Source organism: Sipha flava, unplaced genomic scaffold, assembly GCF_003268045.1.
Source record: "Sipha flava isolate LNK unplaced genomic scaffold, YSA_version1 35a_pilon_pilon, whole genome shotgun sequence".
In the NCBI taxonomy this organism is placed as follows: Eukaryota; Metazoa; Arthropoda; class Insecta; order Hemiptera; family Aphididae; genus Sipha; species Sipha flava.
Window position 1 is genome coordinate 2,430,769 of NW_020273058.1, and position 23,062 is coordinate 2,453,830.

Below are 23,062 nucleotides of genomic sequence, written 5' to 3' on the forward strand. Positions count from 1 at the left end.
ATAGCTCAGTGCTTAGACTCATAACGAAAAATGTTTCTAAATATTAAAAACATTTATATTTTATAAAGCATTTTCAATGTTAAACCTAAAAGGGAAATAATAATGATTTATATGTTGGCTGCACCTGAAAAGTTATCAACGTTGATTTAACTTATCATAATAATAAAATTATTATTATTTTACTTCTTTATTGAACTTCCTACATTTTTTCGTTATAAAACTTTCAATTGCTACATTTTTCAATTTATTTTGGTTTTTAAAATATTTGTATATCTCAAATTTTTAATACGGCTAACTTCTGCAAATTAATTATTCAATGAAATTATAGTACTGAGGTAAGACTAATACGATCATATCATTTATTTTTACTGTTAATTTATTAGATTATTAGTAAATAAGAGTTTTAATCGCGTTTATTGTAATGTATATTTTAGAATGGACCAAGAAGACTTCACTGCTGATCTGTGTGCTGAACAGATTGGTAAATTATTTCAATTCCAGGATCTTACTGGTATAGAGAGTTTGCCAACATGTCGGGATGTATTACAAAGACATAATTGGGATTTAGAATCTGCTGTTCAAGATCAGTTAAATCTTAGAGAAGGTCGCCCTTCAGTATTTGCTGGAACATCAGAAACATCTTCTGCACCAACAGTTGTAGTTGATCCAACTAGGCAACAAATATTCAATTCAGAATCTTCTGGAACTGGAAATTTCTTACCATTTGTAATAGATTATATACTAAGAACATTTTACAACACATTTGTATCAGTGGTACGATTTACTTGGAGTTTAGTATGGCCTGAACCTAGACCTCCAATTACAGATCCTGTTGCTGATGTTGGAAAATTTATACTAAACTATGAGTCTGTGTATGGTAATGGACATCCAGTATATTATAGAGGATCATATAAACAAGCACTTAATGATGCTAAGCAAGAATTGAGATTTCTTGTAATTTATTTACATCAAAATGATCAATCAGATTGTTCTAATTTCTGTTCTTCTGTATTGCCAAATAGTAATGTTATTTCATTCCTAAATGAAAGTAATATACTATTTTGGGCTTGTGAACAAGATACCAATGAAGGTAATCGTGTAGCTACAGCTTTACAAGCTAATGTTTATCCTTATGTTGCCGTAGTCGTGTTGAGAGAAAGTCGCATGACGTTAGTTGGTCGAATGGAAGGACCTGTATCACCTGAAGAATTTATAAGAAGATTGCGGTCAGTGTTTGAAGCTAATGAAGCTTATCTTATAGCTGCTCGTGCTGAACGAATTGAACGTAGTTTTAATCAATCCTTACGGGAACAACAGGATAGAGCATATTTAGAGTCTTTGCGTGCAGATGAGCAAAAAGAGCAACTTAAAAAGGAGAAAGAAAATCAAGAACGAGAAGAACGTATGCAAAAAGAAAAATTAGAAGAAATAGAAAAAGCAAAAAAGGAAGAACTTAAACAAAAGAAAATAGATATGTTGTCAAGAATCCCAAAAGAGCCATCCGTTGAAGAACCTGGTGCTTTGACAATAGTATTTATTATGCCAGGTGGTATAAGAATAGAAAGGCGATTTGCAGATGTATCACCTTTGTCTGATGTATTGGATTTTGTGTTTTGCCATCCAAATTCACCAGACGTTTTTGAAGTAGCCACTAATTTTCCAAAGCGAGTACTTAGCACTGAGGATAGAGATAAAACTCTTGTACAAGCGGGCTTACAAAAAAGAGAAGTTCTATTTATCAATGATTTAGACTCGTGAATATAAATAAACAAATATTTATGTTAAGTTATTAAAAGTACAGAAATATTGTAAAAATTACAATTAAAATAATAATTTATAAATTGCAATGGTACAAGTATAAGGTGTTTTAATTAAAAAAAAATGTTTAATCGAAATTTGAGTATGTAGAACCAAATACCAGTTAATTATAATATATAAATATATATATTTATTTTTACTTTGACTTAATTTCTTTGAGAAAATTTGTTTTATCATTTTTGAGCGTCATAAATTTATTTTGCACGTTTAGCAACTGTATTGTTTTAATATTTTTTTAACTGTATTATAATAAATGGTTTTGTTTTATTTGATTCAATAAATATTTTTTAAAAAATAAATATTATAATTATATATTATATATCTATATAGGAAGTCGATAGAAATAAACTTATACTCATCATTTTAACTTGTGTTTTAAGATACATACAAATGATGATTTAAAATTATAAACAATTTTATTAATAAAATTAAAACCATTTAAATATACATAATATAAAAATAAAAATTTATTATATTCATTATTATATTTATTGGCCCACATTCTAAAATACTAGTTATACCACTAGATAACATTTTCAAGCAAGTTATTTTAACGGGTTCATAATTAATTTACTTTTGCATGTATATTGATTTTTTAAATGTAAGTTCTTTATTGAAAGACCTATTTTATAATATCATATGACTTAAACATTTTATATTAAGTGGAAGAAATTCCAACAGAATTAATTAATTTGTTTTTTTTATTCATTATATACTTAACACCTTCTACAGTAATTACTATGAAGTTTGATAGTACTTTTTGTAAGTAAATTAAAAGAGGCAAGATACAGACTGAGAATGGCAACTGAAATAGATAAATTATTGTTATATATTTGAAATCGATAAATAATTTATTTTGAAAATCAATTATAAGTGAAAACCAGATAATTCTTTTTATCTAAAAATATTTAATACTACTATAGTAGTAAGAGAATCTTTTAACTTTGTTATTATGTTGGTTAAAATAATTTTACAGAAATAATAATAAGAGTAATTTATACATTACATATTAAAACATACATTTTTAACTACAATAGTGTAAGATTTTCATTATTATTGTCAGGTTGTGTAAATATTTTAGATTTGAAATCTTATAAAAAAATTGTTACCAATGATTTTCGGTACTTTTCTATAAAAGTAAGAATAATGTATGTATGATATATATGTATGTAGTTTATCAACTTTGTATTACTATCTAAAAATGTTTGGTTTTTTTTGGCATTTTATAAAAATATAAAATATCAGCATGTATCACAGAAAAATCAAAACCTTTTAAAATTTATATCATCTCCAAGAATAATGATATTAGCATTCAAAGAAAATATCATGTATCTATGATTATTACAATGAATAAAGGATTTTTTTTTTAAATCGGTGTTTCTCTAATGTTTGAAAAATTATTGAGAAATTCAAAAAAATATCCCCTGGCTAAACCAAATATACAAAATTTTTGAACAGAAACCATACCTCATTTTGATAATTGGAGCAAGTTTTCTAGTTGAAAACTAAATTAAAAACATAAAAATAAACACAATCTTTACAAAATTTTAAATTAATAATGAATGACCAATTACTTTAGAGTTAAAGGAGTTATTCTTCCCACTGCTATTATGTATCATTAGATACAGACTAAAATGTTCATAATAGTCAATATAATTCAATTTCATATGAAAGTGTAATTTACAAGTATAAATAAAAAATTAATAGATACATTTTTAAGTATTTTACTAAATTTATTATATTGTCTTAGTTTAAATAAGATTAGGAAATTTGTTTAGTATTTTAATAATATTATCTTAAATTGTTGTTGAGAGAAATAGAATAATTAAAGAAAAAAATAATTTTTTCAATAACTTCTGAAACTTATAATAATAGTGTAAAACATTTTTAATTAACCAATAATTTGGATAGTCGATAAGAGAAAATTAACTCTATTAGTTATTAATTACACCTAAAGAAAATTTTTGATTTCATACAAAATATTTGCTTGTTGATTATTTTACATCCATCATTAAATACAAAAATAAAACAGATACAATAAAAATAATTCTTTTTAATCTTGTGTTGAACTTTCTAATAGTAAATAGTTCCCTTAATAAAATATTAGAAAAAAAAACAAAAAATTACAAATATAACTTCTATACATATTAAAACCCCTCATGCTTACCAAAAGAGAAAAAAAAGAAAAATGGCAACTATTGTAAATAAATATCATGTTATGGTTTTAATATACATTATACTGTTTTGGCATTCTGTGGTATCTATGACTAGATGAAACAAATTTTGGAAAAATTCAAAAAATAACCTACCATAAAAAAAAAAAAAAAACAAATATTTATAAATGGTAAGTAGCACCCTGATGAGAACATTTATTTTCTATCAAAAAGTTTTAATTTTGACCTTACAGCTCCTTCACACACCAAAATACGTTTGCCACAGACATTTGGACTAGTTGTGTTTGTTGCACGTCGTAAAACTCCAGATACAAGACCTGAACGTCTTGGTCTTATAGAAGACTGTGTATCTCGCTGACATTGTTTTTCTTCAAAATATTCAACAATTTTACTTATATGCTTAGTCTTCTGAAATAAATATTAACTTTATAAAAAAGTATTAGACAAAATAAACAAATTTGATTTAATAATATATAATTACTTGATGGTTTTCCCATTCATTACATGTGGATAGGTCATCTGAACTATGATGTGTATTATTGTGTTGAAAACAATAGCCCCCAGGTCGGAGATGGTGTTCATCACTGGTGGAGTCAAGGAATAATGAAGATGTAGCAGAACCAGATGACAATGTCACTGATGAAGCATTAGTTGTATGCTGGCACTCAAGTCCTGCCAAAACATTGTTCATTAATATTGTTTTTTCTTTTACTTAACACAGCAAGAAAATAGTTGAGCACACAAAACTATTATTCTAAGTGTAGTTAATATTTTAGTATAATGATATAACAAAATTTGATAAAAAATAAAATACAGTAAATTCTGCTTAAGGTGTCCATCTGTTAATATGGGATGGTCATGATTCTAATGTATGGTAACATGTCAAAAAGACACCTTTAATGTGGGTCTTTCTATTTCATTGAAGCTTAGTATAACTCTAGAGTAAATGATTTTCATAGATAATAAAACTAGGATGTTCATATTTTTGGGTTCATTTTGAAAACTAAATCCAAAGAATTAGCACATAAAATGAGTAACAAGAATTTTATTGACAATAATAGTTGGTTAAGCTAGTTGAAGAATAGACACAATAACAAAATTTAAACATGTTATAAAAAATTATTTATATGAATATATGCATTTTATTTAGTAATATTTTTTTAAATTTTACAGTACAGGAATTTATTTTATAAATATTTTTTATATTACAATACATACATTTGTGATTCATGAAATATATTTTATTTAAAATTTAAAACTTATGTTTTTTATTCATTTTTGTGTTTATTAGTAACCACTTAATGCAGGCAAATATAACTGGTTCCAATATACCTATATTAAGCAGAATCTACTATATTGAAATAAATCTTTACCTGGTAAACAAAAATCATCACAAACACTACTGTAGAAACCCGATTCACATGAGCCTCTCCGTCTAAGATTGGCTACACCAGAGTTTACTGGAATTGTGAGATTAGTCCAACATGAATCTACTGTAACAGTAGGAAAGGATTGAACATTATTTTCTATATTTGCTAAAGACACCCATCGTTTTTCATTAGTTCTAGACATTAATGGAGATGTTGGTAAAGATGTAGACCGGCATTTTTTTAATGATTTTTCAATATATTCATGTTTTCCTTTAGGTGTAGATGAATCAGCAATAAGTGTACCACTACTTGAAACACTTAATGAACACCGCCTCTCAAGATCACCATAACCAGGTGATGGTAGTTCACAGCATGATGAAAATAAATCTGAACCGTTTGTAGAAGCAAGTATTTTTCGAACTCCTTGAAACTTTGCATCCAGTTTATGAAAGGGATTGGATTTGGATGGGCAAGGCTTATAATGAGGATCTTGACGGCACATACTTTCACCCACATAACGTAAAGGTTGTACAAAATGACATCGTGCTTTGTCTGATGGAGCAGTATGTGCAGGAAAAGCCAATAATCCTTCATCTTCAGATAATGATCTACTATGACACACTGTTAAATATATAAAATAAAATATAAAAAATTATTTAGTTTAAAAAAATTTTCAGATTATAAATTAAGAATTATTAAATTATTTAAGAATAATTGCACATTATAAAATAGTTCTTCAGCTTAAGGAAAAACATATTGAATACTAAAGTGAAAGAAAGAAAAATAAAGTTCAAATTTTGAATTACATTTTTTATGACTGTTTTCTTCTGGCCCATCGTTTTGTAACAGGAACTCTTCACTTCGTGCTTCTACCATAGTTGTTGAACAAGGATTAGACCGAGTTGTAACAACTGGGCATCTCCATGATCCAGAAATATTTGAACTTGCAGTAAGGGGAAAAGCAAGTGCTTCTTCTAACTGCTGAACAATTTCTTTAAATGTTGGACGTGATTTAGCATCTAACTGTAAGATTAAATATAATAGAATTATAATTATTATACAAATATTGTTAAAAATTTTAATATCAAATTAACTTACATGACAGCAAGAAAATGCTAATTTAAGAAATGTAGTAGGTGGCGGACAAGATGAACATAACTCAACAAAAGCTATATAATCCAGACCAAAATTTTGTGTTCTAGGTAATATATCTGGATCTGCTTTGACTCTGGCAATAATTTCACATAAAACAATTCCATAACTAAATACATCACTGCTCTCATTATATACATGGCCTTTGACACATTCAGGTGACATCCACCAAGGCGATCCAACTTGCTGTAATCTTTGTCCTTTCCTAATATACAAAACAAAATAATTCTTAAAAATATTATTTCCATAAAGTTACAAATTTAAATTTAAATATATTATTATATCAAAAATTAAAATAAAACAAAGAATCAAACTTTTATAGTAAAACATGCTTAAGAAAAAAAATATTTATAAAAATTAAAAAAAAAAATCAAAATATACAATAAAATTTTTGTCTATATATGTTATACATATCCATGTTTATTTTTATCATAACATTTACTGACAGAGCATACAACAGTTATATGTGTAAGCTACACAATGCTTGTTGTCGTTGTGAAATACCAGTTATTTCAAAATCAGCTCTACTAGCAGCTGTGGTACTGATTACCCAGGGCATGCTCATTTTGCTGTACTTTGTCAATGACTTATTTACAGGGTGGGGCACTGAAACAGCAGATTTTCAAAGATAAATTTTTTCAGTAGCAATTAAAGTAAAAATTCTCTCTAAATATTATTAGTTGCAAGACAACATGCCATTTAGTAAATATGGAACTGTGGAGTGTTGAACAAAGTGCTTATGCGATAAAATTGTTTTACAAAAATAATGAGTTACGTAGCTGCACATCGAACATTTGTTCGTCTCCATTTTTATATTAAACGCCATAATTCAGTACCATCAGCAAGGTTATTCAAATATAGGTAACCAACTTTAAAGAATCGGATTCAGCATTAAAAAAGAAGCCTGTACAAAAAAAAAGCACGTCACCGTGTAAAATCTGACATAGACTTATACTAGAAAAATTTAACAAAAACATGTTTTGTGCAGAACATTTTGGACTACTTATAAGAGCGGTCCTAACAGCAGTGATGTTTACAAATGCTTTTTTTTCGGATTTTTTAATGCTAAACCCGAGTCTTCAAAGTTGGTTATCCATATTTGAATAGTCTTATCAATGGTACTGAATCATGGCATTTAAGATTGAAATGAAGACGAAATAAACGCTTGCGCAGCTACGTAATTGTCATTATTTTGTATAATGAGATTATCGCATAAGCATGTTGTTTATCACTCCACTGTTCCATGTTTACTAAAAGGCATGCTGTCTTACAACATAATATTTAGAGACAATTTTTATTTTAATAACTACTGAGAAAATTTATCTTTGAAAATCGGCCGTTTCAGTGCCCCACCCTGTATTTTACGTGTACAAGTATATGAAAATTTTTTTTTCATTTTGTTCTAATATCATTAATTTCAGGTAGGTACATCATTCATAGTTTTATTTATAAATAAATACAAATTTGTGTATTATTAATTATAATTAAAATATCACTATAATACATTATGTTAAATGAACATGCCCATACTTCAGTCAGCATTTGCTACTGCTATTGGTTCACTTGTTTTATATTTATAGACAGTATTTGTATTTTATAACTAAGCAATTAAATTGTTAAAAATATTTTATATAAATTATTTTCTAAAAAACTAAAACTAAATTTATATTTTATTATTTAATATAAATATAGATTGATAAATATTGATTGTATAATTAGTTAAAATATTTGTCTGATACAATTGTATTAATAATAACAATATAAATGTTTATAATTTAAATTTAAATATTACTTACTTTGGTATTTTTGCAGCTAGGCCAAAATCAGCCACAACAGCTATTAGATCTTTAGTTGTTTCATTTTTCTTAATTAATATATTCTAAAACAATATTATTTATTATAGCATCATATTTATAATAGTATTATAGTTTAACAATAAAAGTATATAATACAGTAAATACAGTAGAGGCCAATAACAACTTCAGAGTGAATTAAAAATTAGATTAATATTAATTACTTGAAAAGAAAATAATTTTATTTACCTTAGAAGTTAAATCACGATGAAATATATCTCTTGAATGTAGATACTTCATGCCCCTTGCAATGTCAAGACTTATTTTCATTCTTACTTTAAATGAAAGTTCTGTATCAGACTCAATTAATTGTTCCAAACTTCCACCATTGATATACTAACAAGTATAATTATTTATAAATTATTTTTACCTCAGCAGACAAAATAAATAATACTAATAAGACAAATATTATTTATTTGAATCATACAAAAAGCTATATATAATTACCTCAGTTAATGCATGAAGTTGTCCTTTGTAAACACAAGCACCTTCAAATCTATAATAATAAATAAAATGACTATACTATAATTACAAAGTTAGTTTCTAAAATTTTGAAAACAATTTATAATTTTTTTTATTTGATTCATACATCTATTGAAATTAATTTTGGTTAAGTAGTGTTAAAAGTTTTACATTCACATGACAATATGCTATACATATATATATACATTTAATTTTAATATAAGTTGTCAAAACGAAGTGTTACAACTAAAATTTATCTTAAAATATTGTATGTATATTATATATAAATAACAATTTTTTAAATGAACACAGTTATTAACACTATTAATGTTGAATTTATTTTGACGTTACACATCAAAATTTGAAAAACATAAATTACATCAAAAATTATGAGTGAACAACAAAATTATTATAATCATACACTCTCAGCAAAGTGTTTTAAAACACTATGGAAATATGTAATATATATTTCTATAGTTATATTATAAATATATTATATTTTAGCTATATTATAACATTTGCATTGAATGTATTAATCAATCATTAAATATTTTAAATATAGTATCTTAATTTTTGTACCCAAGAATATTAGGATGTGAAAGCTTATTCATTAGCTGCACTTCTTTCAACATATTGAATCGATTAGACTGTTTAATATTCATTTTCAGGACCATGACTTTTCCAGTATTTCTGTGAGTAACACGATACACTTCTGAGAAGAAACCTTCACCAATACGTTCACTAACAAAATCATCTAGATTGGTAAGTGAACGTACAGCATGCTTAAGAGCACAGCAAGAATTGCCTTTTAATCGACATCCTTCTTTACGTTGGAATTCAGTCTTCTTATCCATAGTCATTAGTAATTTGTCATAACATTTTAACTACCTGAAAATGTTAATTAATGATAATTATTTATAAATATAAAATTATGAATCTTAATAAATTATAATTATCACATTTTCACCACTAATGTACCATGAAGCTATTATACTATAATAGGATTGTTTAAATTACATATTCAAACACTAGTGCAACAATGACCAAGTAATTAATCTATAATGATTTTTACATTTTCTTGAAAAATGTTAAGCATAAAAATTATTTTATATATTTATTAGTTTAACTTAAGTAGATAGCTTGATGGTAATAAACAATGTTATAAACTATTTCAAATTATAATTATGCATATATTACAATTCATTGAGTTTTCTTCCATTGATTACCATGTAGCCATATAAAACCACAAGCAATTTTTGGGAAACTTAATATTCTACAATAGTATTGGAAATATGCAGAAAAAAAATCAATATACATAGTTTTACTGATACAAAATACTATGTTCAATATAAAAATAATGGATTAAGTTTACAAACTTTTGAGCATTACACTTTTTGTATGTTTAACTCTCTTATACATCATTCTATACCAGGGAAGGGCAACTCAAAGTTACTAGAGTGCCAATTTTTAAAAAATTAAAATCTAGCGGGCAAGATCATAGAAAAAAAAAAGGTCATTCAAAATATGAATTTTAATTAGTTCGGAAATAAATTCAACACACACGACAACACGATACGATGAAACTGACATAATTCGGTACAAACAGCTATGATTGAAAGTTATACTTATACATACATATGACATTTAGATATTTAACGATGTTTAATATTAAAAAACAATTATTATATTGATAAGTTAGGGAATACACCATAAACTTTAAAATTGTATGATGTAATTTTAAAATATAGAGCGGGCCAGATAAAAAAGGCTCACAGACCACCAGTACATGGTTCTTATAGTGTTACTTATAAATAATAAAAATTAATTAACAACTGTATAATATTATATTACTAACTCTAGAAAGGTATAAATAAATAAAAAATTAGCAGATAGAGAAGATCAGTTACAGAGACAAGAACCCTTTAGACAGTAAGAAAAAAATACCAAGGGAAATAGTTTTAATTTTTAGATAAATAAATGTTTTGAAAGATCAAAATTTTAGTATATTTATATAATATAGATATTTAATTATAATTTATAATTATAATTTCATATTCAGTTGCAATTTTATTAACTTTATACTTATAAACCTGATGATGAATTTTTAATTTGAAACTGATTAAACTATTCAAATATAATAATACTCCAGGTTCCAGGTAAAGCTTTTATTTATTTATTTATTTCTATATATAAACAATTTGATTATATATATATCCCTTATATTATATATATATATATTTAATACTAGATTTTTAATTTTAGTATTTAATTGTACTTATTATGAAAAAATTTTTTATGTGTTTATAAAATACAACTAACCTAAAATACAGAATTAGTTACTTATTTGGGCATAATTAGGTGGTCAATCATTTACTGGACAGTTACCTCTGATCAAGTAATATCTTCAATCACTAGTTCACTAAATGTGACCATCCTACTAAGAATCTAATAAAATTTAGGGTGTCTAGGTAAATTTATTGGATACCCATTTTCTGTTTTAACTGTATACGATAATATTTAAAGTATAGACATAAAACACAATTTTAAATAGATAAAGTTTGATAAATTGATTTTTTTAAATTTTCTATCAATATTTTACTCAATTTTTACATAAAAAATTAATTTTTTAAAAATTCAAATAGATACCCGTGTAAATAAGAACTTTTATTATATTGAAACATTAATTATTCACATAAAATAAGAATATAATGACTCAGTTTATCTAAAAATAGAGCTTTTTTAACAAATATAAAATTTCAACAGTTATACTATTTTTCTTTCAAATATTTTCCTTGAATTTTGGACACCATGCATGGGTTTAAAATAATTTCATATATACAATAACTCAAGAATTAATATTACACCAATAAGTTAAAATATTTGAGAATTCGTTTTTTTTAACAATACTAAAATATAGTATTGATCAAATTATTTTTTCCTAATAATAATATTTTTGTAAAATTGGTTAGTTACCTACCTTGTATTTAGTTAAAACTAATATAATTAACTTACAGATTTTTCTATTGATTCCGTATCCATCTGAGGAGTTTTTACAAAATTCACATTGCCAACAAGATACTTAGCAATTAAAAAATAATACCTCTAATTAAATAATACAATAGATTATAAACGTTCGTCCAATATACTAAGTTATTTAACTTCATACAATCATTAACACTTTCCAAAAAAAAATAATTATAACAGAGAATTTGTAAATGTACACTATTTAATACAAAAAAGGAAATAATAATTAAAAATTGTCCATAAAATCAGATAAGAATTAATTAATTTTCATTTTTCATATAACTTGTTAAATTTTTTACGCATACACACTTCAATACTTCATTCATGTCAACATTGCAGTGTAGCCAATTTGACCGGATGTAAACTTGTAAGCTTTCCCTTTTCGTATTCGTAATTTCTAAATACGATCCAAAATTCAATGATGATTCAATGGTATTCTTAATTGTTTTCATTAATATTGGGCATGCATATCTTTAGCATGAGCTCTGAGACTCGAAATTATCTCGATACGAATGAAGAAAAAAATTAACATGCCGTTCTTTTGCCCCTATTTAATTCTATGAATTAAAATCAATTTGTTTAGTTGTAAATAATAAATTAATATGATACTAAATGTCGTCTGTGGTTGGTTTATCCTAAACACTACTATTTTTTTATCGATTATTTTCTATTTTATAACATACAATTAAGTCTATAGTATTTTTAGGGAATATTTCAAAGTATTCTTAATAGTTTAAGATTCAAGAAATAGATAATATGTAATCATAATGAAAACAATTAGGGACGGGAATAATACCTGTTCACCCACACTGTAATTCTCAGAGATTAATGTTTTCCAAAAATTTATTGAATGAAGAAAATGGACGAACGTAATATTAGTTAATTTAAACTCTCGTGATTTTCATCTGTTACTTAAAGTCTAGAAATATTTTAAACTGTATAATTGCGATAGTTTAAAATATTTAGCTTTAATTTTAAATGCTGTGTATCCTGATGTGTTTATGATAGGGAATTGAGCAGAAAAATTATTGTTGTTTTGATAATATTGTTTTATTATCTATTCAATGTTTATTTGTTATTCAATGCAAACGAATGATTTAGTATAAATTATCATGTCATGGAATTGGTTTTAGCACAGTGATTTTCTAATGGATCAATTCAATTTATCACGTTATGCGAATTTAACTGTTCAAAGGATTGAACCATCTGAAGAAAAGCCACTACCTAGGGTTATAGAAAATGAAGATGGTAGTGATGAAGAAGATGATTTTAGTGGTAGTGAGGAAGAAGCGAACAAAACCCTGGAAATTCCGAAAACTGAAGGTGATTCAGAAGAATATGAAATTCCTACAACAACTAATATAAATGGAGGAGTCAAATTAGAATCTGATAATATTCTAAATGAATCAGAAAATGAGATTAAAAACCATGAACAAAATGATCAAGATATTGAAACAAAATCTAAAAGAAAATCTGGTGAGGAAGAAGATGATCAAACTCTAAAAAAAGCTAAAATGAACGAAGAAAGTATGAATGCTTTAATTTAATGTTAAATACTCTTGCATTAATAAACTTATTTTATTTTGTTATTTAGAAACTAGTGATGAAGATCCTGATAATCAAACTTCATCTGATAAACGACCTACCAATTTGAGGCGTAATATTCGAGAAGTGATGGATGAAACAAAATTAGATGAATCGACCTTGGCTGCTCAAAGACAAGAAATGGAGAGATTAAGACGTGTTCAAGAACAACAGCGGATCATTAGAGAAGTATGCAAAACTTTTGATATAGTTCATAATTTATTGTTAATTGTGTATTTTATAATTTTTAGGTTCAAAAACAAATTACAATTAATAGACAAAATTCTAAAGCTCAAGATCGTGTTATGTCTCTGTTACAAGGTGGTACTACTTCATTAATTAAAAAAAGTTCTGTACCTACTGAACTGGAAGAACAAACTAAACCTAATACAATTGTGATATCTACTGATTCTGGATCACCTCAGATTTTTAATAAAAAAATGTTGGAAATATTGAAAAATCAACCAGATGTTTCAACAGATGGAAATGAAATGAATAAATTATCTTCCATTGCTTCTAAACTTGGAGATGTAAGGGAACCACACATGGTTACTTCATCTGTTTCTATTGCTCCCATAAAACCAACAAAAATAGCTGAAGTTGTAACTATAAGTAGTGGAAGTGAAGAAGAAGAAATAGAACAAAAACCTCAAAGTTCAGATGATGACTGTATACTAATATCTGGTGATGAAGAAGAAGAAGACATTGCAGATGATGATGCACATAATAGTGGTATGCATACAAACGATGCTTATAATCTACCAGATGAATCTGGGCGAGTTCTTATAAATGTTGGGCATCCAGACAACGAGCCAGATGTTTTCTTAGCTCCGCAAATTGCACGTATTATAAAACCTCACCAAATCGGTGGTGTAAGATTTTTGTATGATAATGTGGTTGAATCTCTTGAAAGATTTAAATCTTCTAAAGGATTTGGGTGTATACTTGCCCATTCAATGGGTTTAGGTAAAACTCTCCAGGTAATTTCTCAATTATATTAATAAATATATGTATATATCATGTAATTTATAAAAAATGTAATTATATTTTTCTTACAGGTTGTTTCATTTTGTGATGTTTTTTTAAGACATACTCCAGCAAAGCATGTGCTATGCATTATGCCTATAAATACTTTACAAAATTGGATGGCTGAATTTAACATGTGGCTTCCTTTACCTGATGATACTAAAACATATTCAGAAGACACAACAAAAAATAACAATATCATTTATAGACAGTTCCCATTATTTGTGCTTAATGATTTTCATAAAACGATATCTGCACGAGGCAAAGTGATACATAGTTGGCGAAATGAAGGTGGTGTTCTTCTAATGGGCTATGAACTCTACAGACAGTTAACATCGAGAAAACCAAGAAAAAAACGAAACAAAAAACAAATTGATGATGATTTTTATGATGAAAAAAATAAACCATTGCTTGATGGTATGTAATTTACGTATTATTATCATAGTTATAATAAAATTTTAGTAGAAACATTTAAATTATCTATTATTTTTATTTTTATAGAAATGAGAGAAGCATTAGTTAAACCAGGACCAGATTTAGTTATTTGTGATGAAGGACATAGAATTAAAAATAGTCATGCTACTACTTCTCAATCTCTTAAAGAGATTGAAAGTCGACGTCGTGTAGTATTAACAGGATATCCGTTGCAAAATAATTTATTAGAATATTGGTGCATGGTAGATTTTGTCCGTCCAAATTATTTAGGAACAAAAACTGAATTTAGTAACATGTTTGAAAGGCCTATTCAAAATGGTCAATGTATTGATAGCACACCACAAGATATTAGATTAATGAGACATAGAGCACATGTTTTACATTCCCTTTTAGAAGGATTTGTTCAGAGGAGAAGTCATTCCGTATTAGAAAAAACACTACCACAAAAGGAAGAATATGTTTTACTTGTTCGTATGACTCCTTTACAACGATTGCTATATGATCGTTTCATGAACGAAGTTGTACGGAAAAAAGCTGTTCCTAATCCATTGAAGGCATTTGCAGTCTGTTGTAAAGTAAGATTCATTAAAATATTATTCAAAATAGTAACTTCAAAATTTTATGTATAATTTTTTTTTAGATTTGGAATCATCCCGATATTTTATATTATTTTTTGAAAAAACGATCATTGGATGAAGCTGAAATTGATTTAGATCTTGAAGAAGCTAGTACACCTTTAGGTACACCTTTAGGACCAACTCCAGCAACTTCTCCTTCTGCAGCACCCAAAAGATCTAGAAACCGATGGCCAAAAGGAGGAGGAATGAACCCAAATTCTAAAGAATTAAAAAACAATCCTAATCGCAAGGTAATTATCTATAAATAATAATACATATTATTAAATACCATGATTTTTTAAAATATTTATTGAATTATAAAATGTATTATTTATAAAAAACAATTGTTTAAAGTTTAATTTATCTATATTTTTTTCTAGTGATATTTTATTCTTTAAGGTTTTCTAAATGTTTAATTAATTAATTCCAATGACAAAACGTACAGTATATACTACTTTTTGTATTTTTTGGTGTCTTGGAAAAATTTTCATTAAATAAAATGTAGAATGTGCAATAACCAACTGTCAAAGTCCATTGCATCACTGTCTTCTTACAAGAAGGAAGAAGAAATAAGTGAAAATAATATTCACTTTCAATTATTTTTATCTTATTATCAATTTTATTATCACGGTTAGTTAATTATTACTTGATCATCAGTAAGAGGAGGAGAAAAAAGAAAACAATAGTATTCAGATAATAATATAAATAATAAAAACTAATATCACTAATAATGATATCTAAACAATATTTTTCAATAAATTTATTTATAATTTAATGATCATATACAAAAAAAAAATTATAAATTATTTTAGGTATTGAAAACATTTTCTAAAATTATATGAATTTTATAAACAATACTATGGATAAATTTACTAATACTTTTTAGTTTTTAATAAAATATAGGTAATACTTGTTTAAAATCAAAATATGTGTTAGTATTAAGTCAATAATATTTAGCTATAATTGAGTAAAATATTTGATAAACTATCCAGTCAATTAATCTAATTTTTATTACCAAAATTACCCAATGCATTTATTTTGGAAAACTATTTATTACAATTTATTTAGTTTTGCACCTAAGTAATATTATAATAGAAATTACAAAGTAAATACATATGTATATTCTATTTATTAAAATCTATGTATAATTTAAGTATAAGATATTACAAAAAAATATTTTTGTCCTCAAATTTTTATTTAGATCTCAATGAATATGTAAAAGTTGTCGATCTTTAGCTCAAATTTTTTGTTAATATTATACTGGATTTACTATCTTCTAGATAATTTAAGTTACATATTTTATTTTTAAATTGATAAATAGGTAACGTTTAATCACGTCCAAATTTTAGATTCAAATAACAATTATGGTTTAGTAGGCTTTAGTCTCAGTGATTAATTTCAAACCTCTCTTTTACTCTTATTTCTAAACCGATTTTAGAATTTCTTTTTCACCACAAATTTTGTCATAACAGTTTCAAATAGATAATTTGTTATAAATATCAGTTTTTACTATTTTAGCTTTATTTTTCAATCATTCCTAAATATTTGTATTTTATTTATTTATTTAATTTTTTTTTTCGATGAGGTGGATTTTTTACGATTTTAGATAAGATTAAGTCTATATATCTCATTTTCCTTATTTATGCCTATAGTTTTAATATTTTCTATATTAAAATTTACATTTTAAATTAGTTTCAGAATGTAAAGAAAGATCTAATTAAAACTCCAGCGGTAGCTACAGTTATGCCTAATACAAGTAATAATCAACTTATTACTCCTACTACTCACAACCATAATACCACAGCTGCCACGCAACCTATACAAGCTAATCAATTTGATGATTATTCTCAATCACAACAATATAGAAATCAAGGGAATTTTACAAACCAACAGTTTAACAATTATAATCAAAACTATAATTCTTCTTACTGGAAAGAAGGTGGAAATTTTTACCGCGGTAATCCAGAATATTATCAATCTAATCAAAGTTCAGAAACAAAAAGTCAATTTCCTTACCCCCAAGATCCTAGGTTAGAAGTTGGAGAAATTAGGATGGTGAAAAGTGAACCTAGTTATCAAAACTATGATGAAACTAGTTATAGTGTTTCAAATGATCAAAATAATTACCAAAATCGTAGATTTAATCAAGATTCTACTCAAGGAATACAAGAAACTGAACAATCATTACATAGTCAGAATTTTACCTCTGATATCCATAAAGTGAATAATTTTTCAAATCAAGGCACAAATAAAGAAACAGTAAACTGTCAAAGCATTTCAAATATATCAAGATTGCAAACAGAAAATATTACTGATCAATTGTCGAAACTAAAACCGAAAAATATACGAAATCGAAAATCCAATATAAATAATAAACAAATTCTAAAAAATCAATCAATAAACATGATTAATTCAGGAACACATATTGCTAATAATGATAATGATAGTAACTTAACTAATCAACAAGTAATATCTAATACTAAAGAAATTTCATTTAGGCAAGCATTTAATCAAGTTAATAACCAAGAAATTCATTCTAATAACAATCAAGGATTATTTACAAACAATCAAGATATTCTAACAAGTAATAACAAAGGAATATTTGGAAGCTCTTCAGGAAATAATGAAGATCTCCAGTTTACTAGCAATCATACTTCTTTATCAGAAAGTAATAAAGGAATATATGGAAGTGGCTTAATAAAACAGGGAAATGACAATAATTCTGATATGGCTGTTAGTTTTGAGGGGATATTTGATAATAATGAAATTATGACAAATCACCAAAAATCTAATTTGAATCATCAACTTTCTATTCAAACCAATATCAGCCAACAGAATATTAGTAATAGTTTAAATAATAATCAAGGTACTTTAAACAACCAAAGTATTCAAAATCAAGTATCAAATCAAATAATTGACAATCCAAGAACAATGAATAACACCTCTGTCAACCAAGGTGTAAGAAATCAAGGGATGTTGTTGTGTGATAATAATAACCAAGGGAATTTAACAAATAGCTCAGGAGCTTTACAGCAAAATCATTCTAGACCTATACAACATGATCGTAGTATGTTAACACAACATCAGGAAATTGATCAAAAATTTGTCAATCAGCAACAACATCAACAGCAGCAGCAGCAACAACAACCACAACACCAACAACAGCACCATCATAATCAAGAACAACATTATCAAAATTCAGATAATATGTTATCGAATCGAGGACATATTCCAATTAGGGAATCTTTTATAAACCCTAATAATTCAAGTAATAATTATAACAATTATATGTTAGAATCAAGTCAGCATATGAATAGTCAAAATCATAATTATGGAAATATGTTACCCAGTTCCCCATTTCAAAATCAAAATATTTTAAATGATCAAATGTTACACGACCAAGAAATGTTATTGGCTAATGACCAGGCCATGTTAAGTGTTCTCAATTCTACAACTGATGCCAATGAACAAGCATTATTATATAACGCTATGGTAGGTCAACCAGATGGACAGGGTTTGCTTGGTCTTTTAGAACCTCCTAATATGTTGAACAATCAAATTAATGAATATCAACCTGCTTATGGCCCTTTGCCATCAAACATTAAACCTGGATTACCAGGAGGTGCAAAAACAGATCCTGAATCAAATCAGTATACTAGAACATCAGGTATGCCACATATGGTTGGTAGAGGAGTTGGTTTGATGTCTGCAACACAAACTGCAAATCAAACTGAAGTAAAAATGTTTCCAGATCCTAATCGCTTTAATATATCAAATTCAAATGATTCATATTCAAGGTATTCAAATTATTCATCTATGTATCCACCATATACTCCTAGCACTAGTACACCTTTAGGTAGTATATCTGATATATTAGATAACATTCCTGGACCTGAATGTACATATCAACCTCCTGAGCGTAAAAATCCAGCACCTTGCACTATGACCAGCCAAGATGTTAATCCATTACCACCATTTCGTTCATTAGAAAACAAAACAAAATATGAATTTGGAAGTACTAGCATTAATGCTGATATTGATAAGTCTCATGAAGAGAAAAGTACTTTGTTTTCTTTAAATAAAGAATCAAGATCCTTAGACGATACCATAGATCCAAAATTATCTTCATTAGAGGAAGGCGAAATAAAAAATCCTTCTCTTTTAATGAAAAGTGGCAAGGAAGAACCAGGGATTCCATATGATTGGGTAAAACAATAAAATATTTTATAAAAAATTTTAACATATTTCATATTTCATTAAATATTCTCTAGGCGGTTGAATTATTTCATGATTATGTACCTGGTATGATTGAAGCTTCAGCAAAAATGTCACTATTATTTGCTATTGTTGAAGAATCTGTTCGTGTTGGGGATCGTGTATTATTATTTAGTCAATCATTATTTACATTAGATTTAATAGAGGAATTCTTGCAGCGGAATAAAATACCAGGAAAAGATGAGAATTGGTGTCGAAATTGTGATTATTATCGTAAGTAACATATTACCTCTAGATGTTCATTACTATGATTAAATTTCTATGTCATTTTTTTATTACTAGGTCTTGATGGCAGTACCTCAGCATCTGAACGTGAAAAGTTAATAAATGATTTCAACATCTGCAATACAGTTCATTTATTTTTAGTATCAACACGTGCTGGATCATTAGGCATTAATCTTGTTGGAGCAAATAGAGTTATTGTATTTGATGCCTCTTGGAATCCTTGTCATGATACTCAAGCTGTATGCCGTGTTTATCGCTATGGCCAAAAGAAACCTTGTTTTGTATATAGGCTAGTTACTGATAACTGTTTAGAAAAAAAAATCTATGATAGACAAATTAACAAACAAGTAATGGCAGATAGAGTTGTTGATGAATGCAATCCAGATGCTCATTTATCCATAAAAGAAGTAACTAATTTATGTTGGGATGATGGAGAATCTATACCTACAAAAGATTTTTCATCACTCAAAGATAATTATGAAGATACAGTAATTAAATACATTGTTGAAAATTTAAGTTCTGTGCTTACCAAGGTATACTAGAACATATTTTAAATAATTAAAGTATAATTTTAGTATTTGTTGTTACATATTTTTGTTTATTATTCTTTAGGAACCATTTCAACATGAATCATTATTTGTTGACCGTAAAGATAAAAAATTATCACAGGCAGAAAAGAGGTTAGCTAAAAGAAGTTATGAAATGGAGAAGAAAGCAAATTCTAGACCTATGTATTCATATTATGGTCAAACTCCTACATCTTCATTATATAGGTTAATTTTTTTAATTTTATAATAGGGTTTATTGTATTATTAATTTAATATTTTTATGTAGAAATCAAATGGGTAAACCAATGGCTAGTGTACGTCCAATGCAATCAATGTCTAATACTTCATCAGTTATGGCAAGCAGAAATGCTTTAAATCGTAGATGGATACCAGCTGAAGTATGGCAAAAACAAGGAATGAGTGCTCAAGAAATGACACTACCACTTGGTAATTATACTATATTTATACCATTATTTTTCTAAAAGTACATTTTGAAATGTATAATTTAATGTTATTTCTTTAAGATGTGGTGATTCCAACCAATGCTGGAGATCGAGGTTCAATTGTACTGAAAGCTGGTCAAAAAGTAATGGTGCTGAAGAGTCCTAAAGGAATTTATATGCAGTTAGAAAGTGGAAAAATAATTGCTATTCGAACATCAGCTAATAATAAGCCCAATAGTCCAGCACTTCCTGGTCAAACATTCAGCTCTCAACAACAGCAACCACAACCACAACCACAATTAAATCAGCCTTCTACAATTGCATATAATAGGCCACAATCACTAGAAAGTAGTTTTAATTCAGGACCTAAAAATGGTGATTAAAAATATTTTAATAAATATTAATAAAATTTAGTTAAAACAATTATATTTTACAAATTAATTTGTTATCTTTCAGATATGCAACAAATACGAAACCGTTCAAATCTTTTAAGAAATAATCCTAGCATTTCAATAACACCTAAACATATACAAACACCGTCTAGAACTGTTCAATCACCTTCATATATGCCACCAACTCATTCATCTGCTGCTGGTTCCCAATCTTCATCACCTATTTTATGTCCATCAACATATCCACCTAAATTGCCTTCTTCGATAACCTTAACAAAATTTGACCGACCCCCTCATAAATCATCGGAAATAGGGGTACAGGCTGATTCAGCCAACTCATGTTATGGACCTAGGTATCCACCAGAATATCCAAGATCATTTGATAGGTATCCTGTTCAAAATGAATATTCTGCTAGGCTTCCTCAACCTTATACTAATAATTACCCACCACAATATCATCGTCCCTCATCTTCGCAATAAAAATATTCGTATTTTATAAAAAGACTAATTTGTATATATAAAATATTGTAAAAATATTTCCTGTATGTGTATTAGATATTTTATTTTATCCTAAATAATATCTGTTATTTTATATAAATCTAAGGAATTCATTTTAAATTCAAGCAAAAATAACTCAGTATTTTCCTAATTATTTTAAATTTATAATCTGGATATTTAATACTATAAAGCATTTATTTATTGCGTGTTCCTGTTTCTTCAACATTATTTTATAATAGAAAAAAATATTTGTAACCATAAAATACTATGTTTATTAAACATTGTGAGTAGCGATATAATATTTGAATATAGACTTATTAATATTTTAATTATGTTTATATTATTGTTTAGTTCATATTTGTTGATGTTGTTATACATAATTTTTTTTATTATCAATCAATAAGTTATTTAATTCAAATTAATGAATTGTTTTTTATTTTAAAATTATGTTACTTTTGACAGGTAATGAATGTAATTGTAAATTTTAGATGTTTAGGTTTAATGTAAGTGTTAAAAAAAAAAAAAATAGATAAAGTACTAATTTATACAATTTTGTTGATTTTTATTTAAATTATTTGGTATATTTTTGATAACTTGAATTGAACTATAAATAATGAAAAATCATATATATATATATATATATATATATATTATAAATAATTAATGAACCATTCATACATATGAAATTGATGATCTTTTGGCCAAGTAGTTAATACTAGAAGCTGTGTTTAATCACAGTCACTGGTTTCCGAATGAAACCATTGTCCTAAAAAAATAAACCATTACCAGTATCCTCCACTCCCCAATCAAAATGAATTTTTCTAAACTATTCTCTACCTTACTGCACAATATGTAGGAGATAAAGGGGGTAATGACATTAGTGTCAAATCTCGTTTCATACATATTAAATAATGCTTGAAAATAACTCGTCTGGAATGTAATTTTTTTTCCATACAAAAGAACATATTGGAATTTCATAAATTTTTAGGGAAATAACTTTTATATTGTTCCTTTATTCTTAAATAAAGACAATTATATTTTTTTTAAATTAAGAGAACATTTTATATAACTTTTCTTTAGAAACGTTACTGATTTGATCAGATATTAATGATTATTTTTCAGCAATTGATTTGGTATGATGTGTAGAATTACATCCCAAATATGCG

General features: G+C 26.6%; 3 protein-coding genes across 5 annotated transcripts; 2 read left to right on the forward strand and 1 right to left on the reverse strand.

Moving 5' to 3' along the window:
• The first annotated feature begins 223 nt into the window (after nt 1-223).
• Nucleotides 224-1,957, forward strand: LOC112687637 (FAS-associated factor 2). Its single transcript, XM_025560468.1, has 2 exons — nt 224-335; nt 435-1,957. Exon 2 carries the CDS (start codon nt 436-438, stop codon nt 1,756-1,758), a length of 1,323 nt encoding a protein of 440 aa, XP_025416253.1. The 5' UTR covers nt 224-335; nt 435; the 3' UTR covers nt 1,759-1,957.
• A 1,894-nt stretch (nt 1,958-3,851) lies between these two features.
• LOC112687710 (mitogen-activated protein kinase kinase kinase kinase 3-like) lies at nt 3,852-12,067 on the reverse strand. 3 transcript variants are annotated; one of them, XM_025560584.1, is made up of 10 exons: nt 11,842-12,067; nt 9,409-9,717; nt 8,815-8,863; nt 8,557-8,703; nt 8,311-8,393; nt 6,461-6,719; nt 6,169-6,385; nt 5,366-5,983; nt 4,474-4,664; nt 3,852-4,397 (listed from the first exon to the last, which is right to left on the reverse strand). In XM_025560584.1, the coding sequence occupies exons 2-10, from the start codon at nt 9,687-9,689 to the stop codon at nt 4,188-4,190; spliced, it is 2,055 nt and encodes a 684-aa protein (XP_025416369.1). In that variant the 5' UTR covers nt 9,690-9,717; nt 11,842-12,067; the 3' UTR covers nt 3,852-4,187. The 3 variants fall into 3 exon arrangements, with proteins under 3 accessions (XP_025416369.1, XP_025416368.1, XP_025416370.1); XM_025560583.1 differs by having other exon boundaries at nt 3,852-4,400; XM_025560585.1 differs by having other exon boundaries at nt 4,324-4,416.
• A 487-nt stretch (nt 12,068-12,554) lies between these two features.
• Nucleotides 12,555-21,945, forward strand: LOC112687759 (probable ATP-dependent helicase PF08_0048). The gene is made up of 13 exons (XM_025560680.1): nt 12,555-13,380; nt 13,448-13,626; nt 13,689-14,417; nt 14,496-14,880; nt 14,965-15,473; nt 15,539-15,766; nt 17,208-19,721; nt 19,787-20,003; nt 20,073-20,548; nt 20,628-20,788; nt 20,850-21,010; nt 21,088-21,381; nt 21,463-21,945. Exons 1-13 carry the CDS (start codon nt 13,002-13,004, stop codon nt 21,876-21,878), a joined length of 6,648 nt encoding a protein of 2,215 aa, XP_025416465.1. The 5' UTR covers nt 12,555-13,001; the 3' UTR covers nt 21,879-21,945.
• The last annotated feature ends 1,117 nt before the right edge of the window (nt 21,946-23,062 follow it).